This window comes from Aquarana catesbeiana, linkage group LG06 (genome assembly GCF_042186555.1).
Source record: "Aquarana catesbeiana isolate 2022-GZ linkage group LG06, ASM4218655v1, whole genome shotgun sequence".
NCBI classification, from domain to species: domain Eukaryota; kingdom Metazoa; phylum Chordata; class Amphibia; order Anura; family Ranidae; genus Aquarana; species Aquarana catesbeiana.
In genome coordinates, this window is record NC_133329.1 from 104,600,455 (window position 1) to 104,620,523 (window position 20,069).

Sequence of the window (20,069 nt, forward strand, 5' to 3'; positions counted from 1 at the left end):
AGGCCCCTTTCACACTTGTGCGACTTGTTCTGCGACTTGGGACTGCAAAGTTGCATGACAAGTCGCTCCCCAATGATAACCATTCATATATGTGCGACTTCAAGTCGTGCCAACTTCAAAGTAGTTCTTGTACTACTTTGGTCCGACTTTCATGCGAATTGAAGTCCATAGACCTCAAGTTTAGGCATTCGCCGAAATCGCCTCAAAATCGCAGCCTCAAAATCGCGGTAAAATGGCAGTGTGAAAGGGGCCTTAGCTGTGCTGGATGTCTTTGCACAGTATTCACCAGGAACCCATCAGCTAGTGGTAGCTGATTATATAGTAGTCATGTTCTCCAACATCACATATCATGAGCCCTGCCATCCAACATTTCCTTAGTGATGTTGACACCTCTGTATTTAAAAAAAAGTGAGTGAAGAGCTTGAGATAATGGCATGGGTCCAGAGTACATGCACAGCATGGCAGTGTGATGGAGGAAGATGGTGGTATGGAATGTGATGTGTGGGGTGAAAGCTATAAGAGTTAAATACAGGTCAGACAATGCATACAATACAAATGCAGCACATTGCTTGTGCATAGAAAAAGTGTGACAGCCAGCGATACCTTGCGTGGAACACTAAAACTGATAGGAATGATGAACCTGTCGGTCAGCTGCAGCAGGCGAAGAAGCTCACAGCTCATCACATCAAGGCAGAGCTTGGGGACCAGTGCCAATCCACGGGTCTGCTGTTCTGTGACGCACTGGGAGACTAGAAGACACAGAGAATTGCCCGGTCACATAACTGACACATACGTGCTTGTAACTCCAAGAGATAAACAAAATCGAAAACTTACGCTGCGCTAGAGATGGCGATTCAGTGTTGACCTCCATGCAGTACATTGTGCTTTCACCCTACAGAGGAAAAGGAGAGATCAAAAACACACACAAGCCATCAGAGCCATGGGCAATAACAAAAACCATGTCCTGATCCACCAAAATCTACAGTGCCTTGAAAAAGTATTCATACCCCTTGAAGTTTTCCACATTTTGTCATTATACAACCAAAAACATACATTTATTTTATTGGGATTTTATGTAATAGACCAACACACATAATTGTGAAGTGGAAAGAAAATGATAAATGATTTTCATTTTTTTTTTACAAATAAATATCTGAAAAGTGTGGCGTGCATTTGTATTCAGCCCCCTTTACTCTGATACCCCTAACTAAAATCTAGTGGAACCAATTGCCTTCAGAAGTCACCTAATTAGTAAATAGAGTCCATCTGTGTGTAATTTAATCTCAATATAAATACAGCTGTTCTGTGAAGCCCTCAGAGGTTTGTTAGAGAACCTTAGCGAACAAACAGCTTCATGAAGGCCAAGAAACACACCAGACAGTTTAAAGCAGGGTTAGGTTCTAAACAAAATATCCCAAGCTTTGAATATCTCACGGAGCACTGTTCAATCCATCAACCAAGAGTATGGCACAAATGCAAACCTACCAAGACATGGCCATCCACCTAAACTGACAGGCCGGGCAAGGCGAGCATTAATCAGAGAAGCAGCCAAGAGGTCCATGGTAACTCTGGAGGAGCCGCAGAGATCCACAACTCAGGTGGGAGAATCTGTCATCAGGACAACTATTAGTTGTGCGCTCCACAAATCTGGCCTTTATGGAAGAGTGGCAAGAAGAAAGCCATTGTTGAATGAAAGCCATAAGAAATCTAGTTTGCAGTTTGCGAGAAGCCATGTGGGGGACACAGCAAACATGTGGAAGAAGGTGCTCTGGTCAGATGAGACCAAAATTGAACGTTTTGGCCTAAAAGCAAAATGCTATGTGTGGCGGAAAACTAACACGCACACCATCCCCACTGTGAAACATGGTGGTGGCAGCATCATGTTGTGGGGATGCTTCTCTTCAGCAGGGACAGGGAAACAGAGTTGATGGGAAGATGGATGGAGCCAAATACAGGGCAATCTTAGAGTGTGCAAAAGACTTGAGACTGGGATGGAGGTTCACCTTCCAGCAGGACAACAACCCTAAACAAACAGCCAGAGCTACAATGGAATGGTTTAGATCAAAGCATATTTATGTGTTAGAATGACCCAGTCAAAGTCCAAACCTAAATCCAATTAAGAATCTGTTGCAAGACTTGAAAATTGCTGTTCACAGACGCTCTCCATCCAATCTGACAGAGCTTTTGCTATTTTGCAAAGAATGGGCAAAAATATCACTCTCTAGATGTGCAAAGCTGGTAGAGACATCCCCAAAAAGACTTGCAGCTGTAATTGCAGAGAAAGGCGCTTCTACAAAGTATTGACTCAGGGGGCTGAATACAAATGCACACCACATTCTTCACATATTTGTTTGTAAACAATTTTGAAACCATTTATCATTTTCCTTCCACTTCACAATTATGTGCCACTTTGTGTTGGTCTATCACATAAAATCCCAATAAAAAACATTTACGTTTTTGGTTGTAACATGACAAAATGTGGAAAATTTCAAGGGGTATGAATACTTTTTCAAGCCACTGTAAAGTGAATTTGTGCTTGACAAATTGACATATGGAATAATGCAAGCAGCAATTCATATAATGCCAGTGGTCAGGAGAGAGTTAACTAAAACGGACACCTGCAATCAACCCAATTGTCCCCAAGGTGGACACATCTGTAAGGCTGCTTTCACACTGAGGCGGTGGGGGTGTCGGCGGTAAAACAGCGCTATTTTTAGCGCTGCTTTACCATAGTTTTTGCGGCGGTATTCGGCCACTAGCGGTGCAGTTTTAACCCTCGCTGGCGGCCAAAAAAGGGTTAAAACCGCTCGCATAGCGCGGCTATAGCCGCGGTATTGCCGCGCTGCCCATTGATTTCAATGGGCAGCAGCGGTTTAGGAGCGTTGAATACACCGCTCCTTCACCGCTCCAAAGATGTGGCTTGCAGGAGTTTTTTTCTTCTCCTGCCAGCGCACTGCTTCAGTGTGAAAGCCCTCGGGCTTTCACACTGAACAAACAGTAGCGGCTGTTTTGGATCGGTTTGCAGGTGGTATTTTTAGCGCAATAACGCCTGCAAACTGCCCCAGTGTGAAAGGGCTCTAACAATTGCCCCGGGGCAAAGTGAGAGGCCCACAATGCAAGTTAATTTACCTGAGCAGCAAGGATGATTAGTCCTGTATCTACATCATAGAGTGGGATAAGAAGCCTGTAGAAAGAGAAGACAACCCAGTTACTTTACATCCTACCAAACATATAACAAAACTGCAAAGTGTGCACTTTAGATAGGAAGACATAACCCATATGGTTGTTTTCCAGCCGTATACTGTATACACTGCACTAATTGCAGAAGATAACACTAGAGGGCAGTAAAGATGCATCTCAAATTATATTCATTGGTGACCAGCAAAGTAAAGCGTTATTAATGGTCATAAAGCTAACACTGTATTATGTTCCAGCTGGTATAGACAGGAAAAAATAGCCCTATGATTTTATAAGGTAAACTAGAAAAAGAATGACAGTCTATGTCAGCGATGGGCAATTCATTTTTCCAAGGGGCTACACGAGAAATTGGGACAGTTGTGGTGGGCCAAACTTAAAGTGATTGTAAAGTCAGAAGGTTTTTTTTATCCTAATGCATTCTATGCAGTAAGATAAAAAAATCTCCAGTGTGCAGCAGCCCCCATCAGCTCCCCCAATACTCACCTGAGCCTGTCTTTATCCAGCGATGTTGTAGGAGTGTCTATGCTGCCCGGGACTGCCCTCCTCTTTGGCTGAGAGAACAGCGTGGCAGGATTGGCTCCCGCTGCTGTTAATCAAAATCATTCAGCCAATCAGGAGAAAGAGGGGCGGGGCCAGGCCAAAGCTTTGTGTCTGAATGGACACAGGGAGCGGTGACTTGGCTTGGGTGCCCCATAGCAAGTTGCTTGTGGGGGCACTTACCAGGAGGGAGGGGCCAGGAGCACTGAAGAGGGACCTGAGAAGAGGAGGATCTAGGCTGCTCTGTGCAAAACCAACAGAGCAGGTAAGTATAACATGTTTTTTTTTTTGTTTATAAATAACTAAGACATTACAATCAATTTAAAGTGAATCGTCACTCTTCAGATACGTAGTCTTTTCTTTTCTTTTTTCTTTTATTTATTTAATTTTTTTTAAGAAAAAGTTTTGTCCAGCACGCCCATCCTCTGTTATTTGCCAAGTCAGTGCCACCAGTGCCACCAGTTCCTCTTGGGATAAGTGACATGCATATCCCAGAAGGCACTGGGAGCATTGTTCTCATTTCATTCACCAAAGCATTGGGGGGCAGGCCTAGCGGGACGTCATCGGAAGGTGTGCCTGAATCCAGAAGAGCCTACCGATGACATCCCAGGAGAAGGAACCAGAGTGCCTGTGTTCTGTCAAAAGAGCCAACGCATCAAAATCTCCTATTACGTCACTTCTGGTAACTCCCCAGCAGCAGTATTTGCAGATTTTCGATGACTTGGCTGTTTTCACAGAACACCAGCAGCATATACACTACGGTATACAATATAATGAGTGGACATTGTTAGTCCGCCCGCAAGTAACCAACAACATGGCTGCCACCAAGGCAGCAACAAATTATTTACTCCTTGGCCGGTATTCGGTCAAAACAGCTCGTCGTGTACCATAGTGTATATGCTGCTGGTATTCTGTGAGAACAGGCAAAATCTCCGAAATCTGCAATTTCTGCTGGTGGAGAGTCACCAGAAGTGATGTAATTGGGGATTTTGACGAGTTGGCTTATTTGACAGAACACCGGCTGCAGAGAGAGGATCTCAGCAGGACAACGCTGGATCTCCTGGGTAGGTATCTTTACTGTGCAGAACACAGCACCAGGTAGGTAGGGCGGAAAAAAATATTACAGTGGGAGGGTGAAGTCCCTCTAATTCTTTATATTATTTTGGACCTGGGAAGGTTCGTAGGGTATGTAAACCTTAGTGAGGAAGCTGACAGGCTTCAGAGAGGCATTGAGGATTGGATAGGGACAGCTAAAGGGCCTAATGTGGTTCTGGGACAGCAATCTGCCCAGGTTTGGTCTATATGAATACAAAATCCCTGTTTTAAAATTTTGGTTCAGAATAATAGGAATATGAAGATGTCCCAATAGTGGAAAACCATACAACCTACCTCCCTCTACAACGTTCTGATGGTCAACAGGGCTGACACCAAAGCAAGTTCTGACAGTTAGCAGCACTGAATACAATGGAAGTGGTGTCACATTCATTTTGAGCTACTGATCACAGTCATTTCATACTGATCATGTGACAAAGCAGTACCACCAAAACAATGTCATCATCCTCTATCTTCCTCTTCTAAAAAATGTATATTATGCATTTACCCTTAGAGCCCTTTCACACTGGGGCGGTTTGCAGGCGCAATTGCGCTAATAATAGCGCCTGCAAACCGACCCGAAAGTGCCGCTACTTTCATTCCAGTGAAAAAGCCCCGAGGGCTATCACACTGGAGCGATGCGCTGGCAGGACGGTAAAAAAAGTCCTGCCAGCAGCATCTTCGGAGCGGTGAAGGAGCGGTGTGTATACCGCTCCTTTACCGCTCCAGCCCATTGAAATCAATGGGACGGCGCGGCTATACTGCCGGCAAAGCGCCTCTGCAGAGGCGCTTTGCGGTGGTATTTAACCCTTTCTCGGCCGCTAGCGGGGGGTAAAACCGCCCCGCTAGCGGCCGCATACCGACGGTAAATGAGAATATGAGAAAATCTTAAGAAAAGTTCCGTACGAGGCACAATCGTTTGATTTTTTTGTATACTGTGTACACAACTTTTGACATCCGATTCCGACTTTGCAAACGAAAACTTCCGAAGGGACAAACTCTAAAAAAATTTTTGCACATGAACAAAACGAACGATTTTTGTTTAATGTGTACCGTTTCTGTACGAGAAATATGAGATACGAAAGACTGTGCATGATCAGAAACAACAAATAAAAAAAAAATCCTTTGTCGTACGAGAATTCGTACATTATTTCTATCCTTGGTTCCGACTTACTGTAAAACATCAAGGAAAACTGGCTGATCATTCACCCAATTTGTGTTTCCAAGCAATTGAACAAGTATACCTGATAAAGTTGGCAGTGAGTGTATATAAGGGTGGAAAAAAATCAATTATTTTTTAAAAAAATCAGATTTTTTTCTATTTAAAAACAGATTTTAAATCTAATTTATTTTAATAAAATGCTTTTGAGTAAAAATCTATCTAAACATAGTTTTCTATCTAAGATACATTAATAATTTAGTTTATTCAGTATGAAATGGAGCTTAGTTATGTAGCATGAGGCTATATATTCTGCTATATTTACATTTGTGGTAAACTTATTCAATGAATCCAAGCTCTGCAAGCTGAGATAACATGCACTGCATTAATGCATTTGCACAATTTCACAGTAACCATGAGATGAAACAAAGTTCAGGAATATTCTCTTATCTCATTGTTTTGCAAATCTACAGTATGTACACTACAAACTGTATGATTGAATCGGATCTGATATCGCTGTTTTACTAACCTGACAGCTTATTATTCTATATAGGAAACCTTCATTTTGTTTGCAAATATTAAAGATTTTAACTACCAGCAAGAATGAGTCCTTACATTTAACCACTTGCCGACTGCTGCACGCCGATATACATCGGCACAATGGTGGGAAAATGGGCGTACCTGTACGTCCCCTTTAATTGGCGGGGTTAGCGGGCACGCGTCGCGTACAGTGTGACCGTGCCCGCGGGACCGGCAGACTCAATGTCCGTCGGTCTCCCGGCGATCATGTCACAGAGTCGCAGAATGGGGAAGTGCCTATGTAAACAAAGCATTTCCCCATTCTGCCTTGTGACATGACAGAGATCACTGCTCCCTGTCATCGGGAGCAGTGATCGCTGTCATGCGAGTTGTAGCCCATCCCCCCCCCCCCCTTTAGAATCACTCCCTAGGACACACTTAACCCTTTCCCTGCCAGTGTCATTTACACAGTTATCAATGCATTTTTATAGCACTGATCACTGTATAAATGACAATGGTCCCAAAAATGTGTCAGAATAAAAAATGCAGATCGCCGCCATTACTATTAAAAAAAAAATTAATAATAAAAATGCCATAAAACTATCCCCTATTTTGTAGACGCTATAACTTTTGCCCAAACCAATCAATATACGCTTATTGTGATTTTTTTTAACCAAAAATATGTAGAAAAATACATATCGGCCTAAACTGAGGAAAAAAATAGGTTGTTTTTTTAATATATTTTTGGGGGATATTTATTATAGGAAAAAGTAAAAAATATTGCGTTTTTTTCAAAATTGTCGCTCTTTTTTTGTTTATAGCGCAAAAAATACAAATCGCAGAGGTGATCAAATAAAACCAATAGAAAGCTCTATTTGTGGTGAAAAGGACGTCAATTTTGTTTGGGTGCAACATCGCAGAACCGCGCAATTGTCAGTTAAAACGACGCAGTGCCGAATCGCGAAAAGTGCTCTGGTCAGGAAGGGGGTAAAATCTTCTGGGGCTGAGGCGGTTAAAGCGCACCTGTCATTTCAGATCCATCATGGCAGCGCCCGTTAGCGGACATCCACTCACCTGCCGCCACCACGTCCCTGACCTTGTTGTGTCCCTGCTGCATCACCAGCCGTCCCATTAAAGGGAATGGGACTGTCGGTGGGACAGAGATGACAGTTGCTCTTTAAAAATTCTGATTTAGGCCCCTTTCACGCTGCTTTGTCTCCAATGTGAAAGCCCCGAGGGCTTTCACACTGGTGCGGTGCGCTGGCAGATCGGGAAAAAAAAGTCCTGCTAGCAGCATCTTTGGAGCGGTGTGTATACCGCTCCTGCCCATTGAAATCAATGGGACAGAGCGGCAATACCGCCGGCAAAGCGCCTTTGCAGAGGCGCTTTGCGGTGGTTTTTAACTCTTTCTCGCCGCTAGCGGGGGTAAAACCGCCCCGCTAGCAGCCAAATACTGACGGTAAAGCGCTGCTAACAATAGCAGCGTTTTACCGCTGATGCCGCCCCCGCCCCAGTGTGAAAGGGGCCTTAAATCAAATCCACCCTGGTGTATAATTCACTTTAAAATCCCACATTGCTGTAAAGATTTAACCTATTTAACTGTTTATTACACCAAATTTATTTTTTTAAATATTTATACCAGCTTTATTACAGGATGCTGCCTGCAGACAAAGCACATGCAGTATGAAGACGGGTTTGAACTGAGGCCGTACAACAGCAGAGCTGGTCATCTGCTGTAGAGGGGATGTAGGGACAGAGAAGTCTGCGAGGGTTTCACAGACACTCAGAAGGGGATCCTGTGTTTTGATCCCTTCAAAAGTGAAGCAGCTAACCCCATCCCAGACTGCTTCCTGCTGGGCCCCTCTCTCTGCGTTCTTACGTCACCCCACACAGACCTCTCTCACACTGGTCCAGTCTCCCAGCTCCTCATCGTCTACCTCTTCTACAATCACCTCCTCCTTCTTCGGCTTCCCTATTCCCCCCCAGGGCTGGGAAATCTTCCCCCAGAACAACAGGCCCGTGGGAAGCCTGCGATAGCACTCACCCACGTTACGTACGCTCGTAACTAACTGAAATGATTAAAACAAATCCTCCCCATCAGGAAATCCCTTAACACTCGAAACCCTTCTTCCCTCAGAGAGGATGGCAATGAAAAAAAAATAAAAAAGCAGGAGTTTATTAAAAATACGTTAAACAAAAAAAAAAAAAAAAACCTCTAAACTGGACTTTCCCTCATTTATCCTTTTAAAATTACGCATGGATTTCGCATAGACGCGCTGTTTGAACTGAACCATAAACAAATACCAAGTAAATTACACAAATAAAAGTCGGCCACGGTGAAGAATAATGGCCTTTGGTTCAGGTTTCCATAGAGACTTAATTGGCTGAGTTTTGAGGCCTAGGGGATGTAAAGATATATTTATGTTTAAACTGCTGGGTAAATACAAACGCAAATGTACACATGCGAAGGCTGGAAGCCGGCTGGCCTCATGTTTTAGACAGAGGAGCTTTGCACAGTGAGGCGGCCATTTTTCAAGTGACCCTTTTGGTCTTTCTTGGAACTCTCTCACACATCAAGCTTTCTCTCCTGTCAAACATTCAGGGAGAGATTTATCTCTGGAAATATCTCTCGTAGCGTGTGGAGCGTGAGAGAGACAAGGATAAAGAACAAGAACGTAGATGTCCTCGAGAACAACGTAAAAGAAACCACGTGAGAGATTAGAAAACAAACTGTGAGAAGAAAAATCTACTAAAGAAGCAAAAACAAACTTCTTTTATCTCTTTCATGTTTGTCTGGCTCCCACAAATACCTAAAATTGTATAAAGATATGGGTTCTGAGGCATACACCTTGCTTAAACACTGTAGAGGCAGCCATTTTGTTGGAGCCTAAAGGTAAGCCATACATGGAGCGATTTTCAGTCTGTTCAGTCTGTTAAGCCAGCTGAAAATTGGGCCATGGGTGGGCCTGTCGGCACCCTCCCACCCGACATTCTTCGATCTAAAATTTGGGGCTGAATGAGAGAAATCTTACAGTGTAAGGTCAGAATTAGTCTGTCAGTTTTTTTATGACTAGAGGGCTTTCAAGATTGATGTCTGAACACTTTAACTAGGATGTACATACATATAACATATGCCACAAATCGGGCTGAGTGTTTCAAAAAGGGCCCATTTGGATTGTTAACACAATGTTTGTACCACAGTGCATTGTGGTGCCTTTCATTGTGAATAACACCCTGATGCACTAATACAGTGGTGGGCAAGGCATCTCCACAATGCCCATACCAAAAATGGTGAATGTCCATTTCATGTGCGTCTCCAGGACTTCTCCAGAGCCTCTCCCATCCTCTGGAATTCTGTACCATAATCTGTCTTGCTATCTCCTACTCTGTCCACTATTAGGCGATTCCTGAAAACTCATTTATTTGGGGAAGCCGATCCTCACCCCATGTAACAGCTGAATCTTTTAATTCTCACATAAGCTAATCCCTCACTTTTAATACCTTTTGTTCCCTTTGCCCCTCCCTATTAGATTGTAAGCTCTCAGGAGCAGAGCCCTCCTAACTCTCCTATTTTGTATTGCAACTGTACTATCTCTCTTAAAATGTAAAGCGCTGCGCAAAATGTTGGCGCCATATAATCCGTAAAATAATAATTTTTGGTTATGATGTGTTTGCATTGGTAGTTTATTAAAAATGAACGTGCTCCCTTAGGCCCCCGTTCACATCTTGCAATTTGGGATCGCTTAGCTCGTTACCACTATGCGTTGCTGTGAACGGGGCCTTGACCTCTTGCCACACACATAACATATATGTACAGTGGTAAAGGCGTTGGAGCTTTAATGCCCACATGCCGCACATATGCTTCTATGGGCAGTAGCGCTTTCTGTGCTAGGATCGCACACACTGATCGCTCCCGGCACAGTGACAACTTTTGGTCTGTACTAATGATCCAGAAAGGATCCAGCAGAATTGGCTCTTGATCATGTGACCACTGTGACAGCTAATCATGTGATAGGCTAGTCCTTCCCACCCAGCGCATAAAGACTGTTAAAGGGATGCCGGGGCTAGGCAGGAAGGGGTTAATGCACTTCACAAAACTGCGCAACACAACAGGTTTGTTTTTTTTCAACAAGTTTGTTTAATGCACCGCAACACAGCGCTGAAGTGTGACTGGGCCCTAAAAGGGAAAGTTTTTTTTTTTTTGAGGACCTCATTTAATTTTACTTTGTTGCCAATGAAGTAATGGTTTAAAAGCAGACAGTCAATTTCATACTGAAAACTTCAGCATTAAAAAAATATATACAATAAAAATTTAAAAAAATAGTGCAGTAAAACCAATATATGTGTAACATATTTAATACAGTGCTGGAGGCAGAGATTCTAGGTGTTCCTCCCTATACAATAATAAAACATGAAAAATACCTGCCAACTCCCCTAATCCACTTGAATATATTCTTTATGCTTTACATCCTACGCTCAGGGTGATTTGCCAACTTGCTTTACCTACGGCACCCCTCACATGCATTAAAGGGAAAGTATGATGTATTTCCATTGAGCGCACGTTGCGTTGTTTACCATAAAGTAATTTTTATACGTTTTTCACCCTTACTTATACTTGCACTTCCATATTTTTGTTATTACATTAAAGATAGAGATGTGTACAGAACATTATCTACAAAACGCAGAAAAGGAATTACGCAAACTCTGCCCATCGCGTTACCAACTGTTGAAATGAGATATCAGCCACATAGGGAGTGCATTGTTTTGGATTTAGTAGGTCGACTCGTGGGGGTTGATTTACTAAAATTGGAGAGTGCAAAATCTGGCGCAACTCTGCATAGAAACCAATCAGCTTTCAGTTTTTTTTTTTTTTTGTCAAAGCATAAAGTGGTTGTAAAGTTAAAGAAAGATTACTGGTACCCCTCGGGGGTCAGCTGGGAGGTCACATGACCGCTGTGCTGTCCGCTCAGCCTCTCCCAGAGGTCATGTGACCAACCAGAAAAGATTTGAAAGAAGGTATTTAGAGGCATTTAGAGGCATAATTTTATACAAACATGTACATGTGTGTAAGATGGCTTGATAGAACAGAGGGATTTTCAGTAATCTTTCTTTGACTTTACTGCCTGCTACTAATAGTGGCAAGAGGACAGGTGAAGGGCGAGGAAGAGATCGCTCACAACCGCACACACAGGAGCTGACAGACAGGCAGGCAGGGGCACGTAAACTGATCACGGTATCATGGATCAGCAGCCATGATTACCGTAGACAGTTTACATAAGGGGACACAGGAACAGGCAGGATCAACCAGGTTTTTTACAGCATAGAAAGGGACAGATTAGACAGCACAAGCACTTTGCTGTTTAACCTGCTATAATGCCGTGTACACACAACCGGACTTTTCGTCGGACTGAACCCCAAAGGACTTTTCGACGGAGTTCCAATGAAACAAATTTGACTACACACGATCACACCAAAGTCCGATAGTTTTGAACGTGATGACGTATGAAGGGACTAGAATAAGGAAGTTCATAGCCAGTAGCCAATAGCTTGCGTTCTTTTTTGTCCATCGGACTAGCATACAGACGAACGGATTTTTCGATCGGACTCCAGTCCGTCGGAAAGATTTGAAACATGTTCTATTTCTAAAGTCCGACAGATTTTTCGACAGAAAAGGTCCGATGAAGCCCACACACGATTGTATTGTCCGACCGATTCGTTCCGTCGGACCAGTTCAGTCGAAAAGTCCGGTCGTGTGTACACCACATAAGGCAACAGGTTCAGCTGCAACTGATTTTGCACTCTCCAGTTTTAGTAAATCAACCCCATATACTTGTACTGTGAGAAAGAGCAGCATGGCTCTATTCACACCTATGCAACTGTGGCAGAGCATTTATGCGGTTTTGTGGGTTTCTGATTGTCCTTTTTAGGGCATCTCATTCATTTCTATGAGCTGTCCTGTGCGTGAAAAACTCACTAAAAAAGTGCATGACCCTTTTGAAAAATTCTGGCGCACCAAAACACATGGTACTTTGTAAGGCATGTTAATTAGATGAGTGGGGCGCCATTAGGAGTTAATGCCACCACCATGCATCAGCAAAAGGGCTGTGTGTTTTAGTGCATGATTTTGCGCACCTTCCCACAATGCACAAATGTGATGGAAGCCTTAAGCACAACCATTGTTTAGTACTGAAAAAGCCTGCAGCAGAATCAGCATAGATAACAAGTAAATATGGCTGCCTGCATGACAAGCAGACCTCCTCCAGAGCTTATACACACACACACACACACGTACAGCGTAAATAAATTGGCATTTTTTGATGCATTTGGGATATTATGTCTGTGTGCAGAGTGTGAGTTTCCCCAAACTTTCTAATGTTATCCTCATAAGATGCAGCGTGTTGCAATGCGTTACAGTGCATCAGAATATGCTGTGCACAAACGCAACATTCCCTCCCTTTTTTAAGATCACACCAATGCAGCGTGTTGGTGTGAACTGAAGCCATAGGACATAGTTACATTTTTTTGTGTTGGAGCTGTACTGGGCAACATCGGCCAACACCGCTGATGTGAAAAACCTCTTTCTCATTAGATCCAATTCTATTTATAAAAAGTGGCGTGAAATTAAAAAATACTGCATTATGGCCACTAGGCGGTGCTGAACATCATAATTATTTACCATGATTTATTTAATATGATTGCCAGCTCCATCTAGTGGCCATAATGCAGTATTTTCCCAATTCACTGTATTTGTATAAATAAATATTCAACCTAGAGATAAAATAGCTTAGTAACATTCATGTTTTCCCATATTTGCACAGAATGAATGTACATGCAGTTTTGCAGAATGCACTTCATATTTTTAAAATATACACCCTTATAGTGTATTTTTATTTATTCAGGTCTATACATCAGACCAGGTAGAGGGACAAATAAGGAGGATAGTCCCTCCCAATCAGGGACAGCTATGAGGTATATTATATAACACATTTTCTCTCCATATATAAAAAAGCTGCTTTGTTTCGATTGTGTTCAATAGCTACAGTGAGGAAAAAAAGTATTCGATCCCCTGCTGATTTTGTAGGTTTGTCCACTGACAAAGAAATGATTTATTTTAACAGTGGGAAACAAAAACAAAAAAATCCAGAAAAACGCATTTCAAAAAAGTTATAAATTGATTTGCATTTTAATGAGTAAATTAAGTATTTGATCCCCTATTCATAAGCAAGATTTCTGGCTCCCAGGTGTCTTCTATACAGGTAACGGGCTGAGATTAGGAGCACTCTCTTAAAGGGTGTGCTCCTAATCTCAGCTTGTTATCTGTATAGAAGACACCTCTCCACAGAAGCAATCAGATTCCAATCTCTCCACCATGACCAGGACCAAAGAGCTCTCCAAGGATGTCAGGGGCAGGATTGTAGACCTACACAAGGCTGGAATGGGCTACAAGACAAATCGCCAAGCAGCTTGGTGAGAGGGTGACAACAGTTGATGCGATTATTCGCAAATGGAAGAAACACAAAATAATTGTCAATCTCCCTCAATCTTGGGCTCCATGCAACATCTCACCTCGTGGAGTTTAAATGATCATGAGAACAGTGAGGAATCAGCCCAGAACTACACGGGAGAATCTTGTCAATAACCTCAAGGCAGCTAAGCCCATAGACACCAAGAAAACAATTGGTAACACACTACGCCGTGAAGGACTGAAATCCTGCAGTGCCTGCAAGGTCGCCCTGCTCAACAAAGCACATGTAAAGGCTCGTCTGAAGTTTGCTAATGAACATCTGAATGATTCAGAGAACTAGGTAAAAGTGTTGTGGTCAGATGAGACCAAAATCAAGCTCTTTGGCAACAACTCAACTTGTCGTGTTTGGAGGAGGAGGAATGCTGCCTATGACCCCAAGAACACCATCCCCACCATCAAACATGGAGGTGGAAACATTATGCTTTGGGGGTGTTTTCCTTTTAAGGGGACAGGACAACTTCACCGCATCAAAGAGACGATGGACGGGGCCATGTACTGTCAAATCTTGGGTGAGAACCTCCTTCCCTCAGCCAGGGCATTGCAAATGGGTTGTGGATGGGTATTCTAGCATGATAATGACCCAAAACACACGGCCAAGGCAACAAAGGAGTGGCTCAAGAAAATGCACATTGAGGTCCTGGTGTAGCCTAGCCAGTCTCCAGACCTTAATCCCATAGAAAATATGTGGAGGAAGCTGAAGGTTCGAGCTGCTAAACGTCAGCCTCGAAACCTTAATGACGTGGAGAGGATCTGCAAAGAGAAGTGGGACAAAATCCCTCCTGAGATGTGTCCAAACCTGGAGGCCAACTACAAGAAACGTCTGACCTCTGTGATTGCCAACAAGGGTTTTGCTACCAAGCACCAAGTCATGTTTTGCGAAGGGGTCAATTACTTCGTTCACTCATTAAAATGCAAATTAATTTCTAACTTTTTTAAATGCGTTTTTCTGGATATTTTTGTTGTTATTCTGTCTCTCACTGTTAAAATAAACCCATCATTAAAATTATAGACTGATCATTACTTTGTCAGTGAGCAAACGTACAAAATCAGCAGGGGATCAAATACTTTTTCCCCTCACTGTAGAACAGCCAGGACTTGTACACAGGGATGCTTGACATGCACTTGGCTTTTTCCCCCCTTTGTTTTCCCCTGGTGATCTGGCCAGTAACACACCTCCTGTATTAGCATGCCCCCCATCCCCGGATAAGGGAGCACAGAGGGGAACATTTGGACAGCTGAATTTTCAGTCTGGGGGTAGGAGAGTGTTAGATGTATTAGCAGATTTAGATACACTAGCAAATTAAAACCAAACTCCAGTTCACACTTTATAAGCAGTTACAGCGAGCAGTTTTGTTCCTTTTTGGGATAAAGGTTTAACATAAATAAAAGCTGATCATTGTAAGCACCCCTGTCAGTGGTAAATGATTTGTCTCATCTCTGTAACTCATACATTCTGTTGGAGAGCTTGTTCTTTTGAAAAACAGACTTTCTGGTTGGATCACCAGATGAAAATAAAAGAAAGAAAGCCTAAAAAAGAAAATGAATGCAGACACCACATCTAAGAATTGGTAGGCTGCAATTTAAGGGAAATTTAGATGTGCATCTAAATCTCCCTTTCCTCTGAAGCCCAACTGGCATTCAGACAGGTGGTGGGAAAACAATGAGATGCCTCCTCATCACCTGTTTTAAACCCATTTTTGCCAACAAACACGACACAAACGTGTACATTGCACATGGTTTCAGGGAGCTTGCAGCACCCCATTTGCTTGAATGTGTAGAGTTCGGTGGGGCTTACCACTCGTTAATCACTACATGTTGAGTAAACTGTGCCACAGGCGCGAAGCATCGCGACCGCTGCATGTAAATACTCCTATCCACTGCCTATTGCTGCTTAATAGGGTTGGGAGGGACTGAAGGCAGATGGAGTAAATGCAACTCAACAATGCATTTTTGCTGCCCCCCCCCCCCCAATCGCACGTCTACACAAAACATAATAAATGTTTGCTTTTGGGTTTAATACTGACTTAACTTGATTGAAATGTCACAAAATGTCACATCATTCAACTTTCTGCAATGCAAAGTAGTGTGTCGTAACGCACTGTACTTTGTGAAAATTCATCCTGTTCTACTTTTTTTCTGTGCACACCAACGCAGCGCGGTGGTGTCAATTGAAACAATAGGATATAAGGCAAATTGCCTTCTCTATGCGTTTGGACTGTGTTGGGAAAAGCTGCCTTGTGCATATGGTGTGAATGAACCCTGGTCTGTCACCCATAGTTTTCGTGATTAAGGTCCCTGGCCCTGTCATCAATGGTTTTTGTGATGAAGGACCCTGACTCAGTCACCAATGGCATTTGTGATGAGGGACTATGGCCCTGTCCCCCATCTTTTTTGTGATAAAGGACGTTGTCCAGTTAACCATGGTTTTGTGATGAAGTACCCTGGCCCTGTCACCCATGGTTTTGTGATAAAGAACTCTAGCCCTGTAACACATGCTTTTTGTGATGAAGGATCTTGGCCCTGTCCCCCATGATTTTTGTGATGATGGTCCCTGGCCCAGTCAACCAAGGTTTTTGTGAAGAAGGAGAATGGGCCCTGTCACCCATGGTTTTTGTGACCTTGGCCCAGTCACCCATGGTTTTTGTGATGAAGAACCCTGGCCCTGTCGCCCATGGTTTTTGTGTCCTTGGCCCAGTCACCCATGGTTCTGTGATAAAGAACCCTGGCCCTGTCGCCCATGGTTTTTGTGTCCTTGGCCCAGTCACCCATGGTTCTGTGATAAAAAACCCTGGCCCTGTCACCCATGGTTTTATGATGAAGAACTCTAGCCCTGTCACCCATGGTTTTTGTGACCATGGCCCAGTCACCCATGGTTTTTGTGACCATGGCCCAGTCACCCATGGTTTTTGTGATGAAGGACCTTGGCCCTGTCCCCCCATGATTTTTGGGATGATGGTCCCTGGCTCAGTCAAGCAAGGTTTTTGTGAAGAAGGAGACTGGCCCCGTCACCCATGGTTTTTGTGACCTTGGCCCAGTCACCCATGGTTTTGTGATGATGGTCCCTGGCCCAGTCAACCATTGTTTTTGTGAAGAAGGACATTGGTCCTGTCACTCATGGTTTTTGTGATGAAGTACCCTGGTCCTGTCACCCATGGTTTGTGTGATGACTGTTCAAAGTAAAGCTGGAATATGGGTAACTGTACTTAGCATTTCACCCATGCTATTTTCCTTACTTTACAAAAGAAGCTTAATTATTTTAGGATGCTTTTCTCACAGTCTTTTTGCTACAGATGTTCAGATTGCTGTTCTGGCCCTGTCACCCATGGTTTTTCTGATGAAGGATCTTGGCCCTATCCCCCATGATTTTTGTGATGATGGTCCCTGGCCCAGTCAACCAAGGTTTTAGTGAAGAAGGAGACTGGCCCTGTCACCCATGGTTTTTGTGACCTTGGCCCAGTCACCCATGGTTTTGTGATAAAGAACCCTGGCCCTATCACCCATGGGTTTGTGATAAAGAACTTTAGCCCTATCACCCATGGTTTTTGAGATGAAGGACCTTGGCCCAGTCAACCATTGTTTTTGTGAAGAAGGACACTGGCCCCGTCACCCATGGTTTTTGTGATGAAGGACCCTGGTCCTGTCACCCATGGTTTGTGTGATGACTGTTCAGAGAAAAGCTGGAATATGGGTAACTGTACTTAGCATATCACCCCTGCTCTTTGCCTTACTTTACAAAATAAGCCCAATTATTTTAGGATGCTTTTCTCACGGTCTTTTTGCTACGGATGTTCAGATTGCTGATCTGACATGCATGGACGACAGTAATCTAGATGAGAATAATTGTATCATCTGAATGAGCTCCATGCTGCTCTTTAAGCAGTTTGACCCCTTCTGACAGTTGTATATTCACTTCCTGTAAACTGTGGGAATGTTTCTACAGATGTTTGTGGCAGAGATGGTGAAAATACTTCATCACACTTCTTAGGCAGAGCAAACATGGAAAGTCATCACTATACAGAATACGGTCTTAAAGTTCCATTGATCTGTATATGCCAGTTATCTTATCATCAAAAAGACCCACTGTCAGCATTAAAGTAAAATTATAAGCAATTTTTTTTTTTCCATTTTGGATAGAGTAAGGGAGGGGTCAACCCCTGTCAGTTTCTTTTATGTCATCTCTGTCCCATTGGGGAGATTTCCCTTCACTTCCTGTCCGATAGCCAAAATGGGAAGTGAGAGGAAATCCCTGCAAATTAAGGAAATTTCTTGGAGACCCCCCGGTCACCAGAACTAGTGTCCTCATTGGAAGATTTCCCCTCTGTAACTTTCCTGGGGACAACCCAAAATTCGGGATTTTACAAGATAGTCAACCCGCTTATTGATCCTTGAGACACCCTGAATGTGAAGTGTTACTTCTCTTTATTTAAATTTCATTAAATGCTATCAATAAATGGTGTCTTACATGCTGTTCATACTCACTCCGTCACTATGAGATTCACAACAGATATGCACAACATATTAAGCTTCCTACTTTATAACTAAACTCTTGCACAGGGTCATATGAAAACTGGAGTAGCATTTATATGCTTTGTACAATGAGTGACCTCTTTCAAGATGTCTGGTATATGTTGTGATACGTCTGTGCACTTTCATACTTTCTTGGTTTATTGTGATATTTGCATTCATATTATAAAATCCTTATAAAGATTACAAAAAAAACAAACAAAAGGAGAGACAACTGTCACTGGATGTCCCATTGGAAGAATTCCCCTCCCCAACTGTTGTAATGACAACTCTAAAAACCCCAAGATCTAGAACATAAGGGTCTCACACCTAATAAGATTAGGGTTGCCACCTTTTCTTCAAGCCAAAACCCGAACATTTTAGCAGCCTAGCACACCTTTTGGGTGCCCCAAGAAGAGCAGTAATGTGGTGCGCATGGCATACCAGACTGAATGGTGGGTGTGACCAAATTGCACTTGCCAACATCATCGCCCTGCCCCTAAACAGCCGCCCTCAGCTCCCGGACGGGGACGGCAACAGACTTGTGTGCGACAATCTTGGTTACCTGGGGAGCCACAGCCCAGTCTGAGTAATATGTCTGGGTTTCAGTCCACCCGAAACCCGGACACATGATTCTAAACTCGGATTGTCCGGGTGAATCCCGGACAGGTGGCAACCCTAAATAGGATGTAAGTACCGACAATAGGGTATGACCTGTATTTGCACAGGAACTTTTCAGAGTTCACAGGAGATCAGGGTGGCAGACAGAAGGAGGTAAGCAAAGGCCCATGAGGGAGGCTTTACACATTTTTAATAATCAAGGATTACATTCATATACTGCAATGAGGTCCATGTGCAGACCTGCCTACAGGAAGTCATAAGCCATATCAGCCAAACATTATATACAGCACTGTATTAAGTATGCCACTTTATCTCTTTATGGGAATATAAAACCAAGAGATGTCAGACAGATATTATTCTGTGTAGAGGAATCTGCAGCTACAAATGTGCCACTCTGCCCGGATCCTCTTCAATTCACAGCTCAGTTTAGTCTACTCTAATGCTGTAAACCATAAAGGCTCAGCAAATCATGGCATATGTCATAGCCAACTTGTAAATCATAAAAAGATCCACACATTTGTATAGCAAAGCAACAACGTTCAGCACAATTAATAGTTTTAATATACCATTTGATTTATTTCTTTAACTATGACCTAAAAGCTTAAAAACGCAGTGGAAATACGTATACATGAGCTGCCTTACCAGCCAACATATTTCTATTTGCTTTCAGCAGGTCTTTCAGGTTCCACACCTCTGAAACACTAGATAACCAGGCTGGTGACACCACAGCTTCCTGCTAAACAGAGGCGGCTGGTTCAGGCTCTCAGTTATGTGCGGAGGGGCTCTGTCCCTCTGGCTGGCAAGGGGGCAGAGGTGGCTGGTTCAGGCTCTCAGTGGTGTGCTGAGTGGCTCTGTCCCTCTGGCTGTAGAGGTGGCAGAAGCGGCTGGCTCAGGCTCTCAGCGATGTGCTGAGTG

The 20,069-nt window shown here is 43.3% G+C and overlaps 1 protein-coding gene across 1 annotated transcript in view; it reads right to left on the minus strand.

Moving 5' to 3' along the window:
- Window positions 1-20,069, minus strand: part of CORO7 (coronin 7) — a 317,064-nt gene that overhangs the window by 47,256 nt on the left and 249,739 nt on the right. Inside the window, exons 10-12 of the mRNA XM_073636587.1 lie at window positions 3,130-3,184; window positions 835-892; window positions 604-749 (exon numbers count right to left, since the gene is read on the minus strand). Coding sequence (XP_073492688.1) covers window positions 604-749; window positions 835-892; window positions 3,130-3,184 — 259 coding nt within the window. The remainder of the gene's footprint in view (window positions 1-603; window positions 750-834; window positions 893-3,129; window positions 3,185-20,069) is intronic.